The sequence below is a fragment of the Gymnoscopelus microlampas genome (genome assembly GCF_963454915.1).
Source record: "Gymnoscopelus microlampas genome assembly, chromosome: 8".
In the NCBI taxonomy this organism is placed as follows: domain Eukaryota; kingdom Metazoa; phylum Chordata; class Actinopteri; order Myctophiformes; family Myctophidae; genus Gymnoscopelus; species Gymnoscopelus microlampas.
In genome coordinates this window covers 38,748,337-38,768,567 of record NC_139945.1, presented here as the reverse complement: position 1 = coordinate 38,768,567, position 20,231 = coordinate 38,748,337, and the positions used below count along the sequence as shown (strand labels likewise).

Below are 20,231 nucleotides of genomic sequence, written 5' to 3'. Positions count from 1 at the left end.
AGTACTGTATGTAAAACAGTGACATCCTGTGGTGGTTCAGTAGATCTGTACCAACCCTAAACACTGGCATAACCAACAATATTGTTTTGGTGGGCCAGAGTAACAACAGGTCAGCCAATATTGCCCAGCAGTAATCCTTCAAACAAGGCAACACAACACCATGGAAAAAAAAGGAATCAAAACTGAAACCCATGCCAAAACTTTAATAAGACCAACTTCCTTGCTACTAATAGACCAAAAGAAACAGAACACAGAGTGTTTTTTACAATTCAATATTCACTTGTATCAGGACTTAGAGAGTGAACATAGGCATATCATTGATACAGATCCTCCTTAACTGTTTTTCCAAGCCCCCTCGTAGTGTTCCGTTTAAGTGACTCCCCAACCTACGTTACATGCCGGTGAGAACAGACCTTCCTCCTCCATCACCCTCACAAATTTACCTCACATTACCGTGGTTATTGCTAACAATGACATTTCACACACAAAACAAAGTCATTAAATAACCTGCATGTGTCAAGAAAGTACAACATTAAAGGTTTCATTTCATATCTATTGCTAGTGCATGTGGACTGGCATACAAAGTCTACACTCTCCCAAGGTGAAGCACTTCTTCCACTTATACTCCCACTGTATGTGGGAATTGAGGTGCTAAAATGCAGAGGACAGACAATAATTGTGTGTGTATGCAGTGCACGCGTTCCCAACAGAAATGTAAGATACCGTTACCTGAAATGTTAATGCTGTTATCTCTACAGTATATTTCCATCTCTAATGGATTTTCTGAGCTGTGCAAAGACTGACAGATTGGTTTATCTTTATTTGAAAAGCAGGCAATCAGAACATGCAGTACGTGTTTTGGGACACATTATTGGAATGGACTGTATGTTTAGATGGAACATCTGTAGCCTTGGGGTTCCAACCACACATTTTCCCACCAATGCGTGCATTCCGCTGTGAAGGCAGCAGGGTAATAAACACATAATCTAAACTGTCTGCGCGCAGAGTTAATGTGCCACACCTGGAAGACATCTCATTACACTGTAACATGTGGTCTACCTGCCTAATGAACTACTTGAAGACAGAAATAACAAATAATTGACATCATACAGTAGGCCAGCCAGGTTTGGCTGCATGGAGAGGTGGAATGTGTTCAACGGAGGGGTTGCTTATTGGAGGCCTGGAGGGGTAGACTGTAATATGTTCAGCAATTCAGTATTCTGCTCTATAACCTAATATCCAGCATTTTCATGCAATCAGATACAAAGAACCTCTAAGAACTTCCAATACTGTAGCTACAGTACAGTATGCACCTGCACATAATTGTGCATGCAAGAGCATGCGTGTGACCTATATGTATTATGTAAATGGTTGGGCCACTGTGTGTGCAGCATACAGCATGTGCACACACATTTAAATGAGTGTGCAAAGTTCATGAGGTTGTGTTCCAACCAGTGCAGAAAGCGCTGCTTTCAACCTCGTTATCCTAACTGACAGGAAATTCACAAAAAAAGTCATGCTCACAACTGGTGTGCACATTCAGTAAGGCACCTGTTTACTGTATTTAGAAAAAAAAATGTTATGATGCCATTAAGAAACACACAAACTTAGGGCTTTTGGGATGAACATACAGCTGCATACATACGGTAGCATGGTATTTTGTTACAACATCCAGCATGGCAACAGCAACCACTAGGCGGCACAACAGGATTACCACTCTGTTACAAAGACCAACTTTTAATGGCCTACTTATTTGTCTGGACAAAGTAGTCGTAAAGGTGGCATTGATAACATGGATTAGATCTTTCACTCATTACAATTTGGAAGACTTGCAATAAGAACAAACCAATCCAATTCACAGTTTAGGAGGTCTCCAAAACGATCTGCATTTTGCACATGTTGATGAGTTCTGGGTTGACATGTACATTAGGGATTTTAACCTTACATGACAGCATTGGCTTAGAGACAATGGCGAAGTGCTATGCTGCAGCTTCACTATGGTTTGGCCCAATACAGTGACTCATATCTAGCTGAGTGTTTGGTACCTCATTATGTCCATTAGATTTTCTGTGGCATGGATGAACTTTTGTTACACAATTCCAATTCAGTGCTGATTGTTCAGCATGCAGTTTTGATTCAACTTGTCCTCAATAGAGCTTTAGAAACGGCAAATGTGTTCCCTATCCCATTTCCATGCATCCTCTTTCCCTCTGTTCCAGTTTTGATAACAAAGTGCTTTTAAGAGAAAATAAAATGGACTTGCTTGTTATCATCACCATGGCAATGACATTGCCTTTCAAAACACCCAATATTTTGATGACCGTGAAGTGAAGATGTACATAGACATTCAAGAGACAAATAAAGACGTGCATACTAGACACACAAAGTGGCAGATACACAGATGTAGAGAGACAGACTGCACACAGGCGAGTGTGAACGAACGAACGCACACACCCACGCACGCGCACACACACACACACACACACACACACACACACACACACACACACACACACACACACACACACACACACACACACACACACACACACACACACACACACACACACACACACACACACACACACACACACACACACACACACACACACACACACACACACACACACACAGACAGACAGACAGACAGACAGACAGACAGACAGACACTTGTTATATCATTTTGAATGGGTAGGCGTACTTGGAGTTATGCAACACCATCTTGTTCTACATTAGGTGGAAGATCTAGAAGTACAGCATGTTGAATACTCAAAACTGTTACACCATCATCAGTGTTCACTAGGAAAATTCATAAGTAGGGTACCATCAACACCAAGATGATCGCCTTCTTTGATTTGATTTGATTTATATATATATAGTATACTAGTTCTGGGGGTTGTAGGTATAAGTGGTATTATGCTATACTTTATTGAATATAATTTTACACAGTTGCAGAAATGTGTTTATATTACCAGTTGAAGTAAAACAGAATGGGATATGCTTTCACTTATTTCAAAATATTCTCAGTGCATTCAGCTTCATTATATAACATCATCACATCAGGGTAAGAAAAATATAATTTATTTTACATCTCAATTTCAACAGGTCGCCTTCTTTGATTTGATTTATATACATATATACATATGCATAGTATACTAGTTCTTTCCTAGGAAAGATGACAGATAGTTATGCCGGTGAGGTAAGAAACCCTAGGAGGGCTTCTTGTTATTATACTGTATACTAATTTCTCTCGCCAGGTGTATTCATTTAGCAGTATACTGTAGGGGCAATTATAAGCTTCAAATTCAGCTTCTCCCAGCTGCTGGTTATAATGAGCGCTTGGGGGCAGTGGGCACTGGGGTTAAGTGTCTTGCTCAGGGAGTCAGGAACACTTCTAAACGTAAAGTACCCTGGGCTAGGAGGCAAACTGGTGACCTTCTGTTTACAAGACGGCCTCTCTACCCACTAAGCTATGGCTGCCGCCTTTTCAAGTAGTTGCTTACATTTACAGTTGTCTTGCGTCCCCTGGGACGCAAATGTGTTCTGCTCATCACAAATTTGTTCACTTCATTGCACAGCTCTTTCCTGTCTGCAAAGGCGGAATCAACATTACATACACATACTGTACAGTAGGCTGAGGCCACACATGGGCTTAGCAGTAGACTACTGTACATAACATTTGTATACAAACAGTTCATATAATGATTTACGTGCGGTGCATATGTGTACTTAGCAAGAAAGTAGATCACCACCGTACATCCCACAATCCATCCCACCACCAGCAGAACAGAGAAGAAACTAGAAAAAGCCAGGTCAGGTAGGTTATTGTGGGCCAGCAGTGTTCGGAATTCGCCAATCAGGATGGAATATGAAAAATCGGACGGAACCATCTTGATCACTTGACTATAGAGATAATGGGTACCGATTTGCATGTTTGGACAACATTTGTAGGAGTAATATAAAAAAGAAAAGTGTTGCAAAAATCGCCCTCCTGGTGGCGCTACAATAGGGCAATGGTAAAAGGGTGGCAACGTAGTGCGAATGTGCGTGCAAAGTGTCACCGCAATCGGACGCTGCGTTCATGATTTGTGGCATTTTGTTCAAAACGGGCCAATCCTGCAAACTTTAGATGTCAATGTTGGCCAATCAGGATGGAATATGAAAAATTAAACAGATCCATCTTGATCACATGACTATAGAGATCATGTGTACTGATTTTGGTACACATGATCGTGAAATTTGGATAAATTGTGAATGCTTAAATTTGGATAAATTCTGAAGGCTTAATATCAAAAAATGTGTTTTACATAAATCGGCCTCCTGGTGGCGCTATGAAACGCAAATGTGAAAAATGCAGGGCAGATGTTTTTTTTTGGCCTCTAGGGAGTGTGCGTGCAAAGTTTCACGCAGATCGGTGCAGTTATAGTTAAAAATGCAAATCGGCCTTTTATAGCGCCACCATGAGGCTGATTTGAAATTTTTCAAGTGGCATTTCTTCCTCGGCCTAGTGGGAATGTGCATGTGAAATCTCACGGAAATCGCAAGCTGCATTTGAGGCATTTTGTTAAAAACGGACCAATCCTGCAAACTTTGGAAGCCAACCTTAGCCAATCAGGATGGAATATGGAAAATTGGACAGATCCCTGTTTATCACATGACTATAGAGATACTGTGTACTGATTTGCGTGATGTTTGGATAAAATCTTTAGTACGGTCAAAAAATGTGTTTTGCAAAAAGCGGCCTCCTGGTGGCGCTATAACAGGCCCATTTGGGGCAGAGGTTCTGCTCTGGCATCCAGGGAGTGTGTGTGCACAGTTTCGCTGTGATCAAGCCAACGTTGTCGGTGATTAGCTGGACACAAAATGACAGAATGACACACGGACGGACACACGGACACACGGACGGACGGACAGGGTGTAAAACATACTCTCGCCATGCATTTCGGCCTGGCGGAGACAATTATGGGATTAACCAAAAACTAGAAAGGGGAACACTGTGGAGCGCATGTCTCTACCCAGGCTAGGTGGCCTTGGCCTACCCAGGGCTGTGTACGACAACCGTCAGGACCCAAGGAAGCTGCAGGGGGAAATAGCGTTTCTATGACATGTTATTTAACATTTGTAGCACAAACAGAAGTGAAGGCGCTTTAGGAGGTATGGGCTATAGACAGGTTTCTGCAGGCGGCGGAAGGTACAGCATAATCTGGATCACATCCTTCTAGTTTGAGACAGACTTGCACTTAGGTCACGTGATTATGCACTGCAGCTCGCTGCTCTTGCTGACTCTAATCACACACACAGAATATTGATAAAACCACAAATCCCCATATGGAGTACCCTGATATGACATCATAGTAATGACGTCATAGGCTGCCTGAACTCCATATATGATATGGGCGTAAAAGGGACACGGAGACAGATACAGAAATCTCCATATGGGCATAAAGGAGACACAGACAAACAGAACGGGTACCACAGGCACTCCGACATGGGTACGAGTTTTCATGACCGGGTGGGGAATGCATTTCCAACCTGAATCGTTCTCGAGTATAGGCCAGTGCCTAATGGTGCCAAAACTAAAGTTGAGTGTTAAAATTTGGTCAGATTTCAATATCTATGCATGAGAAAATATGTTTACGCTCTAATAGTTCTACTCTTAGATACTGTACACATACCTTTTTTCTTGTGAAGCACTTTTGTTCTTATTCATTAAGTAGGCTATTTATAAAGATCGCTTTTTCAATTTGGCCAAATGAGGCACAGACCACTCTAGGACAATCAGCCAATCTGTATAGACGAATCCACGGAGCGCAGCCATTTCTGCGGTGTCAACGCTCTGCGGACGCGACACCGCAGCAATGGCCGCCTACAGGCAGCTACAGGCAGCGCGTCTGTGGATTCGTCTATAGTTCCACTGCACACTGTGTACAGTGCACTGCTATTTTTGAAATCATTTAGAATTTGTTTGTCATTATAGCGGTTAAAGGCAAAATGTGGGTGTCAGAGAGCGGGGAAGGAGAGGAGAGGGGCAGCACTTTGGAGAACACTGAGGAGACAAAATGAGGTTAGGGATTGACCACTGAGAAGGGTTGGAATGAAGTGATGGGGAGTGTGGGAGAGAGAGGACTCTCAGCATGTAATTGACATAACACTTGCTGATCCAAAGTGGAAAATAACCAGGGGCTGCTTCTAGAAAATAGCTCTCTCTCCCTCAGTCAATCATCTCATTTTAATGTACTTTTTCCTAATACATTCTTTTCAGCTCTGCACACACAGGCATAGTCCAATATTTATTTATTGGATTATTATATACAGTTTGCGTGTTGTTGCATATCCTATCCTATATTACAATTACCAACTTTGACAATGGAAGGTGACGTGACATGGGCATATCGGCTGGATCGGCAATGTGACGTAGATGCGAGGGTGCGTATCGGCCCGAACTCTAGATGTGAGTGCTGCGTAGCGGTAACCTGACTAGCCAGATTGAGTCATCAATACACACCCTGATCTGGAATCTCTCAGGGAGTTAAGCTGCCCGGTCGCTGCGTATGCGAACCAATCAGCGGCTGCTAGGGGCGGGATCATCCAATCACCTGCCTAGTAGCTTGAAAAAAAGAAAAAACGTCTGTCATCGATTCTGCTTACGGAGTCTCAGATGGAAGTAGCCTGTGAAACAAAGTTGTGTCGCAAGCTTCTTCCATTTGACAGTGTCAGGTTAGCTTTGGTTTAAAAGAACTGAAAGTTGTAGCTGACCTACAGTTTTCTACGAAATTGTTCCAGATATGTGGTGCATAAAAACTGAATGCTGCTTCTCCAAATTTAGTTCTCATTCTGGGTGGTTTGTAACATAAACAATTGAAGCTGAGCACTGACTCCCAAAACAATTACTTTATTTAGCAGAAGAAAATTCTGGCACATCCAATCGTTGATTTTTTCCAATGCATTTACTCAGCGTTTGTAGGCTATTGGACCACAATCCCCTGCTGATACAGTTATGTAAATTTGTGTATTTCGTGTTTCTCCATAATCTGAGCCAGTGGGAGCATGTAGCTGTCGAACAGAAGAGGCCCCGGCATTTGGAGCCTTGCGTAACTCTACAAGTCATTTTTGTCCGCTCAGATGTGTAATTGCCTATAGACACAAAGTTGCCCCTGTCCTTGAAGTACAGTATGATTCACGGCAGTTTAATACTGTGCCAGAAAGTCGCACCCAGTTGTCCAGTCTGTCTTGTAGTAATGTTGTTGTCGACTGTGTCAACACACACACACACACACACACACACACACACACACACACACACACACACACACACACACACACACACACACACACACACACACACACACACACACACACACACACACACTTCTTCTTCAATCCCCTGCCCAGTCATACCAAAGATTATTTTTAAAAAATGTACCAAATGCTTCCTTCACTTATAGGCCCATGATAAGGGGAATCTAGAGTTATATGCCAGATAATACGAATAAACATCCAGAATTCCCAGTCCACCACATATCCTCGATCTCATTAATCTTTTGTAAATAATTCTAGGTTTCTTATCCCTCCATGAGAATCCTGTGAGTAACTTATTAATGTATTTAAACCACTAAGGAGGGAATTTAAAAGGTATAGCTGAAAACAGAAAGGACAATCTTGGTAGAATATTCATCTTCATGACTTCTGCTCTACCCCATAATGAAATGGATAGTCCATCTGCTTCCTTGCTTGGCACTCATCATCAAGGGTTGGATTGGGGGTAATTCCCTGCGACAAACTAGTGTCATGTCCAGGGGTGGATTTGTACATCAAGCTGCCTCATGCTAAGGAAACAGGAGATATACATGTAAGCTTGTTGGCCACAGGTTACTTTTACAGAGGCACGCAATAGTAAACAATACATTCTCAGTCGATTGTCGATCATGTCGATTGAATCGACATGATCTGCAAACAATGACACGCAACATTTTTGGGATTAAAGAACACCAGATATCTTTATTTGTATTTTTTTCCGAAGTATTTCATTTCTTATTTTTTTATTGGCTCTTGAATCTTACTCTTACCTGTTCCTGTTCCACTCTAATGCTGATGCTTCTATCACACCTGAATCCCCAGGAGCAATACATGTTTATCTTACCTTATCTATCTTATCTTGTTAGGTGGTCATAAATTATTTGGTTGATTTTCTCATCCCCAAACTCTTTTCTATGCTTTTCTATGCTTTCTCTGTTGAGTGTATTGGTCAGCCCAAGACCAGTAAATGAATTTAGAATTTCTCCATACGATAGCAAACAATATTATACTGTAAGAGAGATCATCTAACAACTTCCACTGTAAGAAAGTAAGGAGAATGAAAATACAATTGCGTCAGCTGTTTTGAAACGGATGTCCCTTAGCTATGATCTAAATTAGTGCACATGGGCTTTTCTCTATTACTGTCAGCCTGAAATTACAGTATTCCATTTCTGCAATAACAAACTAATTTTCTCCACTCCCTACATGAGAAGCTGAACACCCTCCCTGGTGAGTGTTCTTTTTTTTTTAGGCAACATTTTCTCTATATCAGAATATTTCTCCACCTTCCCTATGTGGCAAATGCAATACTGTCACACACATCTGTTGCTCAAGTTGGTTAGGCCCTATTCACTTTTGACAGTTAGTTTCAACATCTTAGTAAATGAATATGAAACCATGCAGCCTTCAGTCATTTTAGCATTCAATAGTTGTGCATTGCAATATGTAATATTACAATTTATGTCATAATACTACATCCTAGAATTTTCTAAATTATTATATATATTATGTTATTTCAAACAACTTCTATTGCGGTAAAATTCTTATCTCTTTTGTGATCTTAAGTGATGTGTGTGTATGCCTGGTTGTGGCTGCTCTGCTTGTTCTCTGGATCGGTTCAGGGGCTGAAGGAAGAGATGACCTGCCAGCCGATGGCAAAGTCAGTCTCAGGTAGTGTTTATCAAGCAGGTGACATCGTGATCGGGGGCCTGTTCCCTGTTCATATGGAGGCACCTCAGTCAGAGCTGGAATTCAAGGAGAAGAATAGGAATGCTTCCTGTACAAGGTAGGTTGTTTGCAGAATGAAATGCTTATACATTTATCAATAAATGTATTAGGAATTGCTCCATATGACAGCGAACAATATGCTGTATAGGCTGGAAGAGAGATCATTTTAACAACTTTCACTGTGAGAAAGTAAGGAGAACTCAAACACAATTACGTCAGCTGTTTTAGATGTTGATGGAATTGTTTAGTACATGTTATGTATAATACATAATTATACATGACACGTGCTGTATTATGTACACGTTCCTCATTTTTTTACATTTTACTCAATGTCCACTAATCTCTCTTTCACTGTACCTAACATTATCAGTCATATGTAGTTTTCCATGTCTAATTGACTTTTGCTATCCCTCTCTGTCTCTGACAGTTTCAAGCAGCAACAATACCGTTGGCTCCAGACCATGATCTTTGCAGTAGAAGAGATTAATAGTAATCCTGGCCTCATGCCAAATATCACTCTGGGCTACTTGGCAGCTGACACCTGCCTGGCAGAGGGTACCACCTTGGGGGCAGCCTTGTCAATGGTGACTGGAGAGGAAGATTCTTTGGCAGGTACTGAATGTGGATCTGGCCCTAGAGTGCCAGTCATTGTCGGCGATGCAAGGTCATCAGCATCTATTGTGGTAGCAGACACACTTGGGGTGTTTGATATACCAATGGTAAGCAGTCATGTTACAATCAGTCACGTATCATTTTATATTGTTAGTTATTTTTAAAGGACAACTTTGTTTTTTTACAACCAAGGTTTATGTTTTAGATTGTAATTAAAGTAAATAAAAGATGAGTGTTATTTTTTTTTAATTTACTGCTTTCTAGTTTTAGCAATTTTCGCGATATTTTTTTACAGTGGGCGGGGGCATTCTGTCCGGTGGCTAAATATGTATTTTTTATTGACATTTTTTATTGTGTAAAAAAGACATATTTAGCCACCGGACAGAATGCCCCCGCCCACTGTAAAAAATAGCCCCAAAATTGCTAAAACTATTGAAAGCAGTAAATGAAAAAAAATAACACACATCATTTATTTACTTTAATTACAAGCTAAAATATAAACCTTGGTTGTAAAAAAACAAAGTTGTCCTTTAAGTAAGTATTATTAGATATAATGATCTAATCATCTCCACATCCACGCTTGTCTTCCTCCAATTTATCTTAGGTAAGCTACTTTGCCTCCTGTGTTTGCTTGAGTGACATTCAGAAGTACCCATTTTTCTTTCGTACAATGCCCAGTGATGCTGAACAGGCACGGGCCATGGCCAAGCTGGTACGCATGTTAGGATGGACCTGGTTGGGGCTGGTGTCTGCGGATGATGACTTTGGGAGATTTGGGATTCAGATGCTGCTAGAGGAACTGAAGGGAACTGAAGTGTGTATTGCCTACCATGAAGTCATCCCCCAAGTAATGCTTCTTTCTATACAGTATATTGCTATTCTGTATCTACTCTTCCAAGTTTCGGTGTAATCCTTCATAACTGTAATACATTTTATTTTTCCATGCTAAGGGCTACCCAAAGAAGATAATCCAAAGGATTGTTGACACCATTCAGAAATCCTCTGCCAGAGTTGTGGTGACATTTATAATAAGTTTTGATTCTAAGGTCATTTGATTTATAACGCTTTCACCACTAACATTTATTGTATCGATCTATTATGCAAATATTACAAACTGAAGATACACACACCCATATGTTGTGTTGTTATGTTGTACTATGCCAGGTTTTGCTGGAGGAAGTGGTGCGTCGAAATATAACAGATAAGCAGTGGATTGCTAATGATGCGTGGCTCACCTATGCTCCTGTCTCTGCCCCTCATTACCTTCCTGCTATGGCTGGGACCCTCGGCTTTGCTCTGCAGAGGGCTGACATCCCTGGTCTTGGGCCCTTTCTCGCTCGTCTTAACCCTAGTTTAACTTCAGATAACAGTGACCCCTTCATGAAAGAACTTTGGTTGGATCTGTTTGGGTGCTCTCTAAGGGTTGGCCAGAGAGAAAGCTCATCAGGGAAATATTGTTCAGGTTTGGAAGTCATAGGTAAAGGCAAATGTCAAATTATTTGTTAATTAGAAATATCTTTTTATCTTATAATATTATTATTTTGGTTCCAGTTTGATTCCAGATACTTTTAATTTCTCGTTGTGTTGTCTTATATCATCAGGAGTGGGAGAGAGCCTGTATACAGATGTGTCACAGCTAAGAACTACCTATAATGTCTATAAGGCGGTGTATGCTATTGCTTATGCCATACATGACATGTTGGCCTGTCAACCAGGCAAGGGTCCCTTCCTCAATGGACAGTGTCCTGATGTCAAAAGCCTACAGCCTACAGAGGTTACCTGTTATTTCCCTTTTTAAATAATCAATCCACGTCAAACATGTAATTGAGCAATAACGTTATCTAAGACCTCTCTATCTCTCAGATTTACCACTACTTAAAACAAGTCAACTTTACCACACATATTGGAGAACAAATATTCTTTGATCAAAACGGAGACCCGCCTGCTTCTTTTGATATACTTAACTGGCATGTGACTGCTGAGGGAACAGTACAATTTGCCCACGTTGGCCATTTTGTGTCATCCGAGGGAACAGATGGCACATTTCATATCGACATGGACAGAGTGGTGTGGGGAGGGGGCAGAAGACATGAGGTGTGTATTGTACCTTGCATCACTTCTGAAATGTTAATGGTTTGGATAAATGTTGTGTTTCACCTGCCTGTTGTCTACCTTTTCTATTCAGATTCCAGTGTCTGTGTGCAGCACTCCTTGTCCACCAGGTACCCGTAAAGCTGTGCAGAAAGGGAGACCAGTGTGTTGCTTTGACTGCCTGCCCTGCACCAACGGAGAGATCAGTAATGAAACAGGTACCTTGGAGAGATTATTTTAAAGGGGCTACACCATGAATTTAAAAAAAAAATATTATATATAAATATTGCCCCCTAATACGTTTTAAACAGGTTGTAAGCCTAAAAAACATCCAGATATTTTTTCTCACAATCTGACTGTGTCATTCCAAGCTTTTTCAGCTGCAATACCAAAACGTCCTATTGGGCAGGGGGGAGCTACTGAGCAATTCTGTCTGGCCATCGTCAATGCAAAATCAGTGCAAGTGACATCACTTGCACAGCCATTCTGAAATGGCCTGTTCAGACACGCCCATTCAGGAAATCCATGAAATGAGCATGAATGACTGAATGTTAAAAAAAAATATTTTTTGGGGTACAAGAGACACTGGGGAGCCCAAAAAATACTAAAACCCCCCCAAAAAAATGAAATTCATGGTGTAGCCCCTTTAACTGCTGAAGATGGTAGTTAATTTCATTTCATTTCATGCATTAGGTAATTTCACAGTTTGTACTATGAGCTTGAATGACAAGATTCAATTATGTTAGAATTATTGTTGAAGTATATCTAAATTCTTATGCTAATACACCTTGCCTTTGTAGGGTCTGTAGAGTGTATTCGATGTCCTGAGCGGTTCTGGTCCAACCCAGATCATACAGCTTGCATTCCCCAGCAGATTGATTTCCTCTCCTACAATGATACCATGGGCATCATCCTCTCCATCATCTCTGCTGCTGGAGCAATGCTGACAGCCGCTGCCTTTACTACCTTCTTCCACTACAGACACACACCTTTGGTATGATGTAGATACATACAGTATATCATTCTGTCAATTTAAAATGTGTGTTATAGAATCATGTACTTTTAATGTAACACTTACATTTCAATTTAGCAATGCTCACAACGCTTCACAATGAGATGCATGTGAGATTGTAGATTGGCAATTTATGCTTTTTTTTAAAATGTGTAAAACATTTTGAGGTTTTGAGGTTTGTAAGGTTTTTGCAAAATAAAATCACTTACTGTGCACCCCCTTCAATGTCAAGGCTCTATGAAAGAACAGGCTACACACGCTTCAGAAATTAGAAACATTTTACACATTAAAAATACTTAATTTTCCCGGGCTCCTTGGAATTATTACAGTTCAAAAAGTTTGGTTTCCGACTGTTAGTTTATTTGAGTCCCAGTGGCGTGGTCACCAGACTTCTGCATTGTCAAGGAAATATAATAGCTTCCTCAGCAATTTTTCTAAATAATTTGGTCCAAGGCCAGGGTATTGGCATGTCTCCTAGCAACATGAGAGCATTTGGATAAAACCATCAATATTCTATAGAACCCTTGAACACCATTCCTGCAGCATGTTATTTTGAAATCTCTCTCTTCTTTTGTCAAGGTCCGAGCCAACAACTCTGAGGTGAGCTTCATGCTCCTGCTATCACTCAAGCTGTGTTTCTTGTGTGCTCTGGCGTTCATTGGACAGCCAGTGGCCTGGTCCTGTATGCTAAGACATACCCTGTTTGGTATCAGCTTCGTATTGTGTATCTCCTGCCTGCTCAGTCGCACTGTGGTGGTCCTGGTGGCCTTCCGTTCTACCCTGCCTGGAGAGAGTTTAATGCGTTACTTTGGCCCAGCCCAGCAGAGGCTTGGTATATCCATCTGTACTTTGGTACAGGTAACATGTGCTTTCACTACTTACAGGACAGTTCTGTCCTTGATAGCTGAATATCTGTATACGGCTCCATAGCTTTAGTGTTGTAATCATACTGATCTCCTCCAATTTCCCACCTAACATTATATTCCAGGTGCTGATCTGTATCCTGTGGCTCAGCTTGGCTCCACCACAGCCTACAGAGAGGGGCATCCGAGAAAACCAAGGACCAAAAATTGTCCTTGAGTGTGCAATGGGCTCTGTGGTGGGTTTCTCTCTGGTTCTGGGTTACATTGGCCTGCTTGCTTGTCTCTGCCTCCTGTTGGCCTTCCTGGCCAGAAAACTCCCTGACAACTTCAACGAGGCCAAACTCATCACATTTAGCATGCTGATCTTCTGTGCTGTGTGGGTGGCTTTTGTCCCTGCCTATGTTAGTTCTCCAGGGAAGTACACGGTCGCTGTTGAGATATTTGCCATCCTGGCCTCTAGTTATGGTCTGCTGCTCTGCATCTTTGCTCCAAAGTGTTTCATCATCCTCCTCAGGCCTGAGAGAAACACCAAGAAACAGCTGATGGGCAGATAAAAAATATGAAAAAATAAGAAATACCTGCATGTCTATAAAGAATGGTACCAAACACTTCAAATAAAATATAAGATGCATTAATTGCTGTTTTCTAAGCACTACAGTATATATGTATTTACTTTAAATTGTCTAACATGTCCAACACTACAGCAATCCAATCAAATGAACACTGCACTCACAGAATACGTTTCAGAGCTTTTAACCACTTGAACTCCAGCATCCTTATTCTGGGGGGATTATTCGCTATTCGGAAATAGCGGATCTACAAGTTCACAACGTGTCACGACACAATGTGTTGTGAGCTTGTAGAACAGCTATTTTCGGTGAAGAGATTTTGTGTAGACGGAAAAAAACGGTCCTAATACAGTTGCATCTCAGTTGTATTTTACAAAGAATCGAGGCAGCAGTTTTCGACGGATTGTTCTTTTGATGTTTACAGTCTGCACCTGTCTTTCATGTTAATACTTTGGGTTATTTTTTTTGCCAAGCCAAGATAAGAATTTATTTCATATCTTATCAGACAAGCTTGTGACTTGAAAGAAAAAGGTCTGGCAGGCCTTTCAATCATGAATTCATTAACAAAGTAAAATAGAATATATAAATACAGAGTGACTGCTATTCTGCCACACTTTTCAACTATAGTCATTCTTTGTCCATTGGCCGTTGTTTGTGTTCCCCATCCCAATCTGAATTAAGCCCCTTTCAGGTAGCAGGTGGCTTAGATTGCACATGCTCTTCAGTCACCTCCTTCAACTTAGTTTCTTATATTGGCTCCCGAATGATAAATGAAGCATCCCATTAGTTCATGCAGGGCATGGAAGTCGCATACGGTCAGCTGTAATCAGCTGTCAGTCTACTGATTGCTTTCAATCAGCCACGCTTTTCTACACACCAATCACACCTCATCCAAATATGTCATAGACTGGCCACATGAAGTTCCAAGATCCACATGGGAACTATGCCGTTACTAGACCCAGTATTGTTTTAATTTCACAGATGATGTCACTGTCCCTCCTACTGTACATATAACTCCCTTTATAGTAAGTAGGGAACAATGAATGAGAGCCATATAGTACAGAAGTGGACATTTTCCCGTTCATGATATGGCTTTTATGGTGTGGCTCTGCAAGAGCCTCCCCCCAGGAGGCAAGCCATCTATAAAAGGCTCTGTGTGTGGTTGTTTCGGGGCTAATCTTGCAAACCGCTGGACCGATGAATTCCAGGTTTCTTGTGTACGGCTGTACGCTGCCAGTTTATGTAATAAAAGAGGTAACTGGGGCTCAATTGGGCTCAGTCACTGGCTCTGATCGGGCTGAAACCTTGCCTAAATTTGGAGTCACTAGAGGTTCGGCCTCACACCGGCGTTTCACTCAAGCCCCCAGAACCCAGTGGTTGCATTGAAGCGTATTGGACATGCTGGCCATTTGTAGGTACTGCAGCTTAAACGGATGGGGCCACTGCACAATGTACGAGCGTAAACGGTTTCGACCAATGGGCTAGACTCACGAGCTTGCGCACAAGCTTGCACACGAGGCCGCGCACCTCTGTGACGTAAAATGCGTCACTTCTGTGACGCAGAACGTGTCACAGTGGCCCCAAATAGGCTACGCCCATCACACTTTCCAACCCGGAAGAAGGGGTGAATTCGCTTCATGCGCTGGGTGAGCAACTCAATGCAAGTGGATGGGAGGGGATTTCGGGTGCCCTCTCTATTATTTTTAACTCTATGGTTTCACTGCCTAACCAGCCAATATGCACATATATGGAGAACTCTCTATCTGAGAGAGAGCGCTATGGGCATGCCCCCTTTTGTGCACACATATGGAGTACATATTGAGGTTAGACAACACTCCATATTTGGGCGTAGCTACATTGGGAACTCCTTATATGGTCTGAGTCATAGTGACATGAGCGGAGATCTCTGTACGTGTCTGTCTACCTGTGTCTCTTATATGCCCATATATGAAGATCTCTGTATCTGTCAGTCCATGTCCCTTTAATGCCCATATATGGAGATTCCTGATCTGAGCGCCCCTGCCTCCTAGCCGCGCACGGGGCTCTAGTGAGGGCTCGCTTATTTTGGGGTTACAAAATCGTGGGATAAAAATGAAAAAAATAAAAATACATTGCGGACCGCAGACCCCCTAGGAGTCTTGGGAGCCTCGCGAAACATTGCGGACCCCTTCGGACCCCATATTGATATGTATATTATTTACCACTTTAAATTGGCTATTTGAAAATAGCAGATCTACAAGCTCACAGCAACATAAGTTGTAGAACTATTATTTTCCAAAAATATTGAGAATAAAGTTAAATATTTTGAATATTTTTTAAACATTTTAACAACATAAATCTTGTATGGGGGTCCCTGGCACAAAATATTTTCAGATGGAGGTCTGTGGACAATTACATATCAATTTTGGGGTATTTGACATGAAGAAATTTGGGAACCACTGGTTTAAACAACATTAGGAAGCAAGCCCAAATAAGCAACTATACACTTTAGAAACAAGCCCAAAAAAACGCAACCTGCAACTACCAATATTTATATATATATATATATATATAATATATATCTCTGCTGTCCAGCGCGAACCTGCTAACTCCAAAACGCTCATTAATATACGTTTTTCGGGAAATGAAGAAAACCTTATATTTTTAAAACAAAGCAATACTGCCTCATCAAAGTTGGTATAGTGACTTTATATATTGTCAGATACTTGCATGTGTCATTATATTATCAACACTTTACCCAAATCCAGCGCAATTAAGACTTAAACGGAGTTAGGAGTTTCCGACGAACAGAAATCCATCTCAAGTGGAGTTAGGAGTCCGAACAGCTAACAATAGCTCTGCTGCTGAGTGAAGGGTAAAAATTCCCAAAAGCTAACAATGGATCTCCAAGCTCACAATGCATCACAACGTGTGAATTAATGCCCTGATGCTTCATGACACTTATTATATAGGCCTACAATAATAAACAGGACTTTAAATATTACAATAACTTCGGTCGGAGTTTAGCGCGACAGAAATGCTATGAACTCCTTTCTTCTTGTCACATTCTCTCCTCATTAAACACTTCATAGATTTTAGAAATATAATGACTTGTTTTCATAACATTAGCGTCAGTGCTAAGTTTGATAAACAGAGTACACTGCATAGTTTTAACAGACTACGGCAGGGGGGGCAAACTCATTTTGGGGTGAGGGCCGGATTGGTCAAATGGTGACTTGATGGGGGCCGGAACCAGTTGCGGGCGCACATGCGCGCTCTCACGCACTTAGACATTGGCCCAAAGGTTTGTCCAGTAGCCTATTCAGACCTCCAGGCAGCCTCCCCCCAGGCCGAAACCGAATTATTTTAAATATATATATATATACATTTTCTTAAATATTATTTTTGTACCATTGCTGTCATGGCTATGCCTCTGTTGTAGATCTACATGATTATGGCAACACTTATCATAACTATAATCCATAGATCAGTTATTTAAAGAATATTTTTAGAATTATTTATTTAATATTGTGTAGTAATAATACAATATGTCTCAAAACCTTAGCATGCCATACAGTTGCAAATTAAATAAATATGATTTCAAGAAATTAAAACTAACATTGAATAGCCTAACAAAAGGCAATATAATGTCTGCAGTTCAGGCCTGGAATTTCGTCATTTTAGGGGCAAGGCCACTTGGCCTTTGGTGTTGTAATTTTGGCTATTTGCACGATTTTAAATTGTTTTAAATAATAATAAAAAAGGAACATACAAGATTTCCAACGATAATATATAGCCAATGTATGGTTCTGTATCAGTATGAGTCAGTTTTTGCAGATTTCATTCTAATTGGCTACTATGCCTGCATATGAATTTCATGAGCCTGTTGGTCACCCTGTCTTGGCGGAGATATGCCCTGTTGCGCACTCTCCGCACAGCAACCGCAGGTGAAAGCAATTCACTTAAACAGGGCTGTGTTGTGCACCAAAAAACGGACTAAAACTGTCACACACACACACACACACACACACACACACAGTCAAGCGTTCGCAAGCTCTTAACTATCGCTGGTTATCCTACTAATGTCACACCCTCTGACAAGCGAATTCTAGTTTTCAAGATTAGTACAGCAACACTGGTTACAAAGTGGGGGGAGGTGGGGGTGCGGGGTGGAATGCAGCCCTCTCTCTACTTTGTGATGCATTCTCTCAGGTAGAGTTGAATGGTGATGGTCCTCTGTATGTTAATGACCTTGGCTGTGGCTTCACGGCTTGGCCATTGTTCTCACATAACAAGTTTGTCCAGTATTCAACCCCCAGGCAGCCTCAGTAAGGAACTGGCGGGTGCTGGCGTTTTTTTTCTGCCTTTTTTTTTTCTCTCTCGTTTTTTTTCCATTAGAGGTAGTATTAAATGCCGTTTTTTCAAATCACCTCGCGGGCCGGATTTGACGACGTCGCGGGCCGGAATTGGCCCCCGAAACACCAGTTTGCCACCCCTGGACTACGGGGAGTTTGTTTACGTGATCCTCCTTCTCGCTCACTGTGCAACGCGCTCTGCTCATGCTGTGTAAAGGCAGCACTGGAGAGGAGAGGGGGGGAGCTGTTTGTTTTTGACAGACAGTTTGAGGATCCAATGGAGTTGGGAGTTTTCGCTTTTTAATACTTTTCATAAGTTATTATTTTTTTTTTTTACACAGACGTAAAGAGTGTTCAAAAGCGTTGATTTATGGAAGAGAAAAAAAAGCTGAAAATGGAGTTAGCTGGTACGTCCTGGACACCGACGATATATAAGATTCTGTCCCTATCGGTACATAACTCGGATGGCGCTGAGTCGGCCCAAATGAACTTCGCAACGTTCGGCACGGCAACTCGCTTGGTTTAGCTCGCTCGTGGTGCCTCACGTGGCTCAAGTTCGCTTGAGACGACGCGCCTCCGTTGCGGTCAAAAACTTTAAAATAGCCCGCAGTTGTTGTATAAGCAGAGGCACTTCTGCGTTGGCCACAGAAGGGGGGCGTGGTTATAGCACAAGTTGTATAGGCTTTAGTATGTTGCGGTGCGTCCACACACAAGCGTCAAGTCACCGGAAGTTCCATCCACTCCAATGATATGGGAAAAAACGGAAATCAAATCAATAACATGGGAGTGGATAGAACTTCCGGTGATTCGACGTGTGCGTGTGGACACAGCCCTAGTTGACTGATTTGATCCCTCAAATGAATTGAATGAGTGACAACAGGAAGTGATGCCCAAATTAACACACCCCCTTTTCCCCAGTAAGCTCCTTCGGAAACTTGTGAATAAGACCTTATCATTCTGGTTTTGGAGGAGGGGAAAAGCAGAAAGGGGTAGGGATCAGGTGATGCAGACAGTGTGTAGAGTACATCGTACATCTGGCTGCACTGGTCCTTTATAATTTCCCTTACCCTGTTGCCGTGTGCCTTTCATACTCATGCAAAACCCCAATACATTGTCATCACATTAGGAAAAGAGCAAAAGATTAAGGGAGGTAGGGTATGCCTCCTGGCAGAGATTTGCACTCTACTGAGCATCTCTTCGTAGTTGGATAAGCAGCTGCTGCTAAAATGACAGGGCCTGCTCCTGAAAATTACAGTCCCCCCCCCCCCCTCTCTCAGATCTCTGTTATCTTTAATAACAGACCTCTCTATTATTCATCCGATTTCCAGTTCAACTGCAAGCACAAACATACGTACAGTTCTCCACATTGTGGGATAAAATGTATTAAATCTGACCATTGCATTAAATGTATAATTATAATTAAGTACTGTATTTATGCATACACCTTCAATTTAATTGAACACTGTGGTTATTGCATCTCTTAAACATCAAGCAACTTTCTTTCAGGTTTATCTCTGCCTTGTTCAGACACTGCAAAGGAGTAAGACAGGACCCTCGATAGGGGAACATGCAACACAGTTCCTGAAATGGATTTAATCCAAATACGTCAAGATAGATTGTGATCAACACACTTGCTGATACATTCAAGTACAAAACTAAAGTTAAGTTAAAAACAATTGCATCATCTGTTTTGAAACCGCTGTCCTAGGTGATCTAGATCAGTGCA

The 20,231-nt window shown here is 41.6% G+C and overlaps 1 protein-coding gene across 1 annotated transcript; it reads left to right on the top strand.

Annotated features, from left to right (window-relative positions):
- Positions 1 to 8,969: 8,969 nt before the first annotated feature.
- Positions 8,970 to 14,156, top strand: LOC311050581 (extracellular calcium-sensing receptor-like; the record flags this gene model as incomplete). The annotated part of the gene is made up of 10 exons (XM_084064665.1): positions 8,970 to 9,082; positions 9,452 to 9,743; positions 10,241 to 10,483; positions 10,801 to 11,113; positions 11,238 to 11,410; positions 11,500 to 11,730; positions 11,822 to 11,945; positions 12,528 to 12,721; positions 13,319 to 13,597; positions 13,728 to 14,156. The coding sequence occupies exons 1-10, from the start codon at positions 9,021 to 9,023 to the stop codon at positions 14,154 to 14,156; spliced, it is 2,340 nt and encodes a 779-aa protein (XP_083920791.1). The 5' UTR covers positions 8,970 to 9,020.
- Positions 14,157 to 20,231: the final 6,075 nt, after the last annotated feature.